This window comes from Papilio polytes, unplaced genomic scaffold (assembly GCF_000836215.1).
Source record: "Papilio polytes unplaced genomic scaffold, Ppol_1.0 DF824269.1, whole genome shotgun sequence".
NCBI lineage: Eukaryota > Metazoa > Arthropoda > Insecta > Lepidoptera > Papilionidae > Papilio > Papilio polytes.
In genome coordinates this window covers 3,399,812-3,409,099 of record NW_013524935.1, presented here as the reverse complement: position 1 = coordinate 3,409,099, position 9,288 = coordinate 3,399,812, and the positions used below count along the sequence as shown (strand labels likewise).

Here is a 9,288-nt window from a genome sequence, read left to right as displayed (position 1 = left end):
ATCCTAAACATGTTGACCATAAAGTAACATTTCAAGGTTGTTATTAATTTTTATTGTGCAATAAATATAATACAAATTTTGATTGATACCTTTAACGAGGAAGGAGTTTTAAATGGTTCAAAATCATTATTGATTCGTGACATAACAAGACAGACAAGTTCATAGTTTATGTAGCTTAACCAAATGTTTCAAATATGTATTAACTTTTACAGAAAAAACTCTAAAAGACTCTCGGTTGCGGAAAGCACTTACAATATCAATACAAACAGTAGCTTTTTCAAGCCTCTTTGTCTTAACGGAATTAAAAAAAAAACTTAATAAGAAACAAAAATTTTTATCGAGATTCTTTAAGTAGTTTTTAAGACAAGTATATAGTAGCAAACATAAATTAATCCACTTTGAATTAATTATAATGTTGGTAACTATCATTGTGACATTTAAAAAATCTATACTATTATAATAAAGCGTAAACACACACTTCTTTGTTGCCTAAGATGTCAGCAATTACAGCATATTTTTGTATAATTCCTTTTTTTAATAAAAAGCCCTACACGTCACTCTTTAGGCTATATATTTTCACGCGATTAAACTTAGGTGGTAAACATTTTGGATAAAAACCCTAATGTGGAAAAGAGACTATAAGTTGCTGCCAACATCAAGGAAGCAAGATTGCCAAGGTTTGTCATGTCATGTAATTTTGACTTTTGCTATTGATAATTTGACAAATGTAAACAATAAATAAAACTAAGTTACAGCTTTGTTAGATTACATCTCTGCTTACACATGCCTTAATTAATAAATGTAATTGTATTCTATTACTAAAATAAGTTACGAAACTGTTATACTGATATGAATTTTACTAGCTTAGAAAAGGATGACCATTCACCACTCCTTATTCGAACAGCAGTAATATTACCGTCTGAATTATTTAAACACGTAAATATTTTTGTACACAGTACTCTTAGAAATCAGACTAACTTACTGTAGTGTGTACAGTTAGAGCATTTTGAGGTGTAAGAATTAAAAAAAAGCCTTCTTTCTTGACAAGAGATAAACGCCTCAATTTACAAATAGGTAGCAATAAATTGCAAACGATGGTATAATAAAGATAGCAAATAGCTTTATCCAAGTGAGAAACAATTTCCGTTCTCATTAAAAAGGTCCCATTGGTTATTATTCCCAGTCGCATATACAAATATACAATACGTTTAAACGAATGTATCTATTTAATTGTAGCACAGCCAGATTTTCCTATTTGTTATTCTAACTGCTTCCCTCGTGAGATGTATGCAACGAAAGTACGTTGTATCGGCATTTCTACGAGTAACATCATTGGTATCGCCAGTAGATATGTAGCAAACGTTGTTATTATAACCTCTATTGTCTGCAAAAAATGTGTTTTATAGTAAATTAAAGATTAAAAAGAAACAACATTTTAGCTACAAGAAGAGATACGCTAAGTTTGAGAGTAGCCCCAGCGGTAGAGAAGGTAAGTAGTAAGAGAAATGAATCGCATGATACAAGGAGAATATTAGTTATGAGTGTGGAGGTACATCGGTAGAGGTAAACCTAGAAAGAGATGGATGGATTGCGTGAAAGGTGACATGATCAAAAAGGAAGTGAAGACAGTGATGACGTATGATAGAGTTATTTGGAGGACGAAAACCTATTCCGTCGATCCTACGGGAGTAGGATAAGGAGGATGATGATGATGAAGAGATACGCTCAGTTGATGTTTACTCTGAATTAAAAAAAATAAAAAGAGGAAAAAAATATTTAACCGCCCGAGGAAAGGCATTGGTGGACATTGAAGAACTGTTAAATAATGCAAAGAAGAATATCATAACCAATTGAATCTAGGGATTACGACAAGCGCTCTTTCAAAAAATAAATAACCTTATTATAGAAATGCATAATGGTATCCGAGAGGACGAAAAGGCCACCCATTAAAAAAAGAGACCAGCGAAACTGAAAGAACCGAGATAACAAAGAGATAAAAGAGTACTAAGTCACTTACAATAGCTACTACAGAAGTAGTAACAGCAGCAGTACGGACAGCGACCAACTGCGTGTTGATAACTCGGTGTATCACCAACACGCACAGTGAGAGCCGCGCCGGCACCTGCCAGCCGCGCCACGCCATCCAACGTCTGAAACAGTCTGTGCACCATAACAGATTATAAAATGTTTCTCTATGTTAATAACATGCTGATCTGAGAATTCTCAAGCATACAAATACTAGATTTTCTGAACTTGATCGTCTCCTTGAATCAATCTAGCATAGCAGGTAATAGACCTGTCTTTATCCTTAACTTGTTTCTTTTTGCCAAGGTCGAGGAAGCCTCAAAAGTCGTTCATTTACCTATGTCGGCGTGGAATTAAAAAAAAAACAAAAGTAAGTAGCCTATGCGTTCTTCCAGACTATCCTCTACATTTATACCAAATTTCATCGAAATCCGTTCAGCCCTTTAGGCTACAAACTCTAACAAACATCCATCCATCCATCTGATCATTCGCATTTATAATATTAAATATGATTTTACCACTATTACAATAGTGCCTCAAGGTACCTATTACCTACCTTGAAGAGGTCTACCACAAGTAGACACTTGTGGTCTTTCATACGCTGATGACACTCGTAACTTAATCACACTTTTTTTCTATAAATTACTTACTATCAAGATTATCAATAGATCCGTACAACAGCAGAGCGCATATAGCGGAGAACATTGGTCTTTCTATACCAATGTAGGTGGCCATGGAGAGACGCGTGGTCCATGTTGACATGATGTGGCCAGTGAACACCCACGCGACGCACAGCGGCACTGCTATGTGGTACAGGTGTACAATCCACTGGAAACAATAAAAGTTCGTTATTAAAAAATTAGCTTGCAAGTTGGAGGAAAAGAAGCAAGCGATTTACCATATGTGTACCTTTAAACTTAATTTTGTGAATAACCGTCACTAAGTTTAGAATCTTCATCTGTGTATTCATCTGTACTAATATTTTAAAGAGGAAATATTTGTATTTTTGGATTTTTGCATGTATTCAAAAATATTAAAAAACTGCTGGGCAGATTTCAATAGCAGATTTTGTTCACAGTGAAAGAGCTATGTTATAGGTGAGTCATGCAGGTTATGTTTTTTTTTTCATTCCACGCAGACGATGTCGCAAGCAATATTTCGTATTTCCATAGAAAAAGTATTTTTGCGAAACGAGGGTAGAGGTGACGAATGTTTTTTACTAAGGTGGACCAAATGTATACCTTGGTATTTGTTATTTGAAATCCTTGTTCCTTGGCGTAGAACTGTAGATGTGCTACAAACAGACCGAGCAGGCAGGCGGGCAGACTGCCCCACGGAGATATGTAGAAGTACCAGAATGACGTAACTCCCTCAAATGTGTTGCGTAAGTTCCTGAAAACATTAAAGGCAAATTAAAGACCCGTTGGTATTTGTGCTTTTTGTATTATTTTCAATTAAAAAACTTCGTTTCATAGAAAAAGGTATAGATATCGACATGTAATGTTATACTTCGATTGGTACCTGCCAAAAACAAGAAAGCAATATAACGGTCTCGTATATTAAGTATTGTAAAATACAAGTATAGATAAATTGAATTTCAAAATTGAAGAAATCACCCATTAAAACGATACAAGTGCAACGACTGAAGACAGAGAAACAAGAACTTCAAAAATGAGTAGCAGGAGCAGCATTTTTAATTTTGTAATCATAATATAAAAATTAAACTTACTCAGGTGATAGAAGATACATCAGAGATTTCCATTCATAGATGTAAGCTAAGCCGGAATTCAGGACACACGAGGCGACGAACAGCCAGCCGATGACGTACAGAGCTCGTCGACGATTGTTCACTAACAAGAGAGTTAAGAAACATGCTATTACGTATAGCTGCATATCCACCGCTAAGAACCTGAAAAAAGCATTTATTTGTAAAACAAGAGTTTAAAGAAGTTTGGTACAGTATGTACTACTCTTTTATACTTCTTTAGCGGACATATCTGGAATTACTCCCTTCGTGCGAATGTTCTCACGCCATCCATCCATAATTTCTTCGTTCTTCCTGAACCTTCGTAGCTACCAGTACGTTGGGTAAGCAAGCCAACGCATTTATTAGAAATAACTTATCTCTTACCAAGACTGCAGCATGCACCACTTCTCAGGATGGACCAGGTTATGCACATAGAAGGCGTGCATCCAGAATTTCTGTCTGCAGATTTCGCTCTCAGATATGACCAGGTCTGACCACATTGGGCCATCACCAGCCAGCCGCCACCAGCTCGACATGAAGCCTATCGTCAGGAGGTACACTGGCGATATTCTGAAATTTTACACATATCTTTTGATTTAAAATTTTTTGTACTTAATATAAATAAGTTCTAGGATTGTGCTAGGATATGGTTGTCGACAGTATTCGAACCAATCCATCCATTTTTAATGCCACTACTCCGAAAATCTTTAGACTGAAGACATAAGTAGTACATAATGGTCCATTAAAGTCTCTGAGAGCTGGAATTAGTGTTTTTTTTTTGGTGTCAGGAGAAATCTTCCAAAGGTACCGGGAATTAGTTTCCTAATGTTTGATTTTTGTTATTACCTTACTATTCTATACAAAATGCACATCGGTAGCATTGAGAGGCTGACTTTCTTCTTCTGAGAGTATCCTAACAGCATGTAGGCGAATAGGAAGTTTGAAATAACTATAAATGCTTGTACTGAAGAAGTACCGTTCTTGAGAAATATTGACATAGGATTTCTTTGAGCCTGCAAAAATAAATATATTGTAGTTTAACATTGCGCCAGGAAGATAGTAAAATTCGCGCATGTAGAAGGTAATCTTTACTTAGTTACTTAATGTTATAAAAAAGAAAGATTTGGATTTTTGGATTTCTCTATGTATTGAAATAGCTGAAAAACTACTGGGCCAATTTAAAAAATTCTTTAGCAATTAAAAAGCTATGTTATCGCCCAGTAACATAGTTCTATTTTTTATAGGCTTTAGAGAGAGAGCTTAAGAGTCTCAGAAGTCTTATTTTTTACTGATGACTGACAGGGTTGTATCTAATGTTTAGATAATTGATCAATATTTACGGTTTCTAAGAAAATAGGGTTGGCGAGATGCAATTTGTAGGTTGTTTCAATCGCATGAGCTATTATCACCAGTAACAGTAGCAGCACTCTGAAAAGTAACAACGATTTTATTTTAATAACACAAAGAAGTTACTCTAGTAAGTTAAAGAAAAAACGATTGAATAAAAAGAAGACTTTTTTGTCGCATTCGACAATCGTTCCTTTCATGTAGCTAATTCTTTTTTTGTGGTTTCAAATTTCTGTTATTAGTATCTTTGTTTTTATAACTATTATGAGCAGGATGAAAATATGTTTCACAAGACTGTCTCTTTTTACCTTACCTGGTTCCTTGTATAGGATGTAGTGCGGCTCGAATAGGATCACTGTCGTCGTAGGTGCAAATGAGACGACGCCAATTCTCCTTTACTGACCAAATGCTCAGAATGCTGTTCTCTGGAATCAAGTAAGATTATAATTAAGATATTGCCTGCGATTTCGTCAACGCAGAATATAAAATAGCTTAAATCACATCCGCACATATACAAAAGCTACCTTCTAGTAAAAGTTTCATGAAAATCAGGCAAATTGTTACGGAGATCACTTGGAACAAACATTAATTTGCAGACAGACAGATAGATAAATTTAAAAGTTGCTATTGGCTTTGGTTTAATTGGGTTTTTTGTTGAATAGAACAAATAGCGTATTTAGATAACGAGAGAGCATTAAAAATACATTGCTCGTTTTATATTTATTTTTTATTAAGATGCATCAGGTTAATATTTATATGATTTTTAAATTATTTTTAAATTAAATTTGAACTTAAGTAGATTGTATAAGTAGAGAATACTTCTTACGATTGTTCCGCGCAAAGGCATGATAAACAGTACCAACGACGTTTAAGACCAGCAAAACGCCGACTACTAATGCAACTATAATATGAGGTAGCTCAACATCTTCTAACGTCTTTGCTTGTTTGTTCGTTCGACAGTACTTCAGAGTCTGCAAAGTCGCGTTCATCGATAATAGCTTTGTACGATCTTGAATACATCTTTCGAAGCGAAGAGTTGTGTTTCGTTCAGAAGACTGGCACCGAGAGCTCACACAGTACCCTCGATGTAGTAGTGTGTGGTCGAAGTGACTTGAGTTAGATGAATACTCCTGTAAAAGAATAATAGCAAAATAATTAGATTTTAAGTGAATAATCACTATTATTTTACAACAGGATTTTTTAAACAAAAATCACCTAAATGACATCTTTCTAATGATTAATGTAAAGCAAATGTTATATGTATAAAGAAAACCCAATCCACACTTACCAGACATAGTGTCATTTACAACCAATTTCTTGAAACGAAAATAGCTTAGTACGAGTACTTTTAAACGTACATAAATAAAGGGTTAACTAAGTACTGTAGCCTTACATTACACATGCATTTTTTACATACCTTTAAGGAGTCATATAGTGAATTGGGGCCATCAGAGCTGAGTTGGAACGTGCCAAGACAGTAGAGGCCATTCTTTTTTGACAAACATCGCTCGTAATTATCCAAGTGGAAGAGGCGTGGGAACCGATCGACCTCATTGTCTGAAATATTAAAACAAATCAGTATTACTATAGGGTTCCACTGTCCTGAAACTTGTATAATATTGTAGTCTGTTATGTCAAAGAGATGTCATGGGAGTTAAATTCTACGGTTAAAGTTGGTCCTTGGAGTCGGATGTATTACAAAGATGAGTTTTTGAATTCTTATCGTAGCAGAAAAGGGTTTGTGTAAAAAAAAAATCGACAAAGCATAATGTTTTCGTTATTAACATTATTATAGAAATGAATGAAATGAATTATAAAAATCACATAATTTTTGGAAGTTTACTTAATTTATTGGAACAAAAACTGCACTGTTCTTTTATTAGCCACTAGCTTTCGCCCCCGACTTCGTCCGCGTGGAATTAAAAAAAAAAGTGAGTAGCCTAAGTGTTCTTCCAGACTGGGCGTCGTTAACCACCTTTGTGTTCTCGCCGCTCGTTGGCCCCCTTTTATTATAAAAAAACTATCCTCTACATTTAAACCAAATCTCATCGAAATACGATTATTTGTTAGGTTACAAACGCTAACAAACATTCATCCATCCATCTATACTTTCGCATTTATAATATTAACTAGTATGATGTATTTTACATTATACGCATAAAAAAACATTTGTCAGACAATTTGTTGTCAAAACTTAAGTTGTGCTACAAAATTTTGCGAAAGAAATAATGTCATCGTCGACCAATTTAGTTAACATTAAAATCCTTCAAAGCTTAGGAAAAAATCATGTGTTAGACTTTGTTGCCCAAGCTTTCCTTGGACTTTGTGTTCGTTATTATAACAATTTTTCACTAGGTCTAAACAAGCGCGACTGACTATATCTTTATTCACATTGTAGAAGTACAATAGCATAATTTATAAACCTTTTTTGCATTGCACGTACACCTAAAATTTGACGTCTTCGGTCAATTAATTAAAAAATTACAAGGCTCCATTTTTTGCATAATTTTCTGCGTCGTAAATTTTGAACAAGTTGTTCATCGTTTGTTATTTTTTGTTATTTCACATCCTGTGTTCATTTTTCTTTTTTTGTGTTGTATTATACATGATTTTTTGTATTAAAGATACTTTAAATATTAGTAAAGTTGAAATCATACTTACTTACTAATATTATAAAAGCGAAATTTTAGATCGATGAATGTTTGTTAGTTTGTAGCCTAAACAACTGAACGAATTTCGATGAAATTTGGCATAGACGTAGAGGATGGTCTGGAAGAACACATTGGCTACTCAGTTTTGTTTTTTTAATTCCACGCGGACGGAGTCGCGGGCGAAAGCTCGTCTTACTATATTTTATTGTCTGCATGTGTATTATTAACACAGATAATACTATACTAGTACAAAAATATGTTACCTATGCTACGAGATCCTCTATTTATCACATTTATATGCTAATTTAATATTAATAATTTGCGGCCGGTCCGCTTGTTGTATAACGGGACCACACAGCCTAACTATAGTTTTACTTAACCTAACATAACTTTTCTTATAAGGGAGTGATGGGTAAGGGAAGTAGATTGACAGACGGAAATATTTATCATCTTTTTGTGGTCCATTCTTACGTTTATTAAAAACGAGCTGTTGCCCGCGTCTTCGTCCACGTTGTTTTAGAAAACATACGAACTATATAAATAAAAAGATACGTATGCCTCGCGAACCGGACATTTCTCGGGGATGAAGCTTATCCCATGTGTACTCCAGACTTTGTTTTATATCTGTGCCAAATTTCAATAAGATATGTTGAACCGTTGTAGAATGATAGAGTAAACATTAAAAAACTAAACTAATGAATCCCACGGGAACCGTAACTGTTCCCGGGATAAAAAGTAGCCTATGTGTTCTTCCAGACTATGCTCTAAACCTGTGCCAAATTTAATGGAGATCCGTTCAACAATTTAGGCGACAAACGCTAACACACATTCATCCATCCATCCATCTAAACTTTCACATTTATAATATTAGTATGAAGTATGATAAGCAACGCATCTGCAATTGCGAATAAATTATTGGTGAATTCCGGTAGCTGCTCGCTTGTTTGTCTTACTTTATATTTACAAAATAAATCGAATGGTTTCCTTCATTATTTCTTGAAGTAGGCGTTATTAAATACAATGCAAGATTTTTTGTATGTTCTAAAAACCTATTAAATTTTAAAAAATCTTTCACCATTAGAATTACGCTAGCCCTAAGGGATGTTAGTTATTGTTATAAATTGTTAAAATATATCAACCCTTGCGAGTGCTGGTTGAAATTGATAATTACCGTCTTTTATCGCAGCGACTGTCACAATTAACACACACCACAATATACCAGTAAAAGGTGACATTTCATCACGGATCTGTTCACAACACTACACTTGGAGAACAAATTATAAAAACAATAATGCTGCCAATCCTTCCGAGGCTTTATATAAACTTGATTTGCACATGGCCAACGCTTGAAATATAACTTTTTTTTTCCTTAATACAAAATATTAAATTAACAAAAACATAAAAGCTAAGATAATTAACGTTATAATTTTTATATTTCGATCGTGCTATACTACCGTGACCATGGTTTTACAATAATAGGCTGATTAAATAATTTAAAATTAGCTTTACTAGGGTGTT

At 34.3% G+C, this 9,288-nt stretch overlaps 1 protein-coding gene across 1 annotated transcript; it reads right to left on the bottom strand.

Annotated features, from left to right (window-relative positions):
* Positions 1 to 680: 680 nt before the first annotated feature.
* Positions 681 to 9,039, bottom strand: LOC106105952 (regulator of hypoxia-inducible factor 1-like). Its single transcript, XM_013286459.1, has 12 exons — positions 8,942 to 9,039; positions 6,537 to 6,676; positions 5,979 to 6,090; positions 5,433 to 5,544; positions 5,113 to 5,200; positions 4,619 to 4,785; positions 4,157 to 4,342; positions 3,755 to 3,934; positions 3,267 to 3,417; positions 2,676 to 2,853; positions 2,018 to 2,160; positions 681 to 1,384 (listed from the first exon to the last, which is right to left on the bottom strand). Exons 1-12 carry the CDS (start codon positions 9,003 to 9,005, stop codon positions 1,259 to 1,261), a joined length of 1,647 nt encoding a protein of 548 aa, XP_013141913.1. The 5' UTR covers positions 9,006 to 9,039; the 3' UTR covers positions 681 to 1,258.
* Positions 9,040 to 9,288: the final 249 nt, after the last annotated feature.

Bases quoted from the DNA above. Each gene is read 5' to 3' on its own strand.
- LOC106105952 (XM_013286459.1), bottom strand. From the start codon at position 9,005: ATGTCACCTTTTACTGGTATATTGTGGTGTGTGTTAATTGTGACAGTC. The intron at 6,091-6,536 runs GTATGTAAAAAA...GCGACTTTGCAG, and splicing joins CACTATATGACTCCTTAAAG to ACTCTGAAGTACTGTCGAAC. The intron at 2,161-2,675 runs GTAAGTAATTTA...TATGGTGCACAG, and splicing joins ATCTATTGATAATCTTGATA to ACTGTTTCAGACGTTGGATG.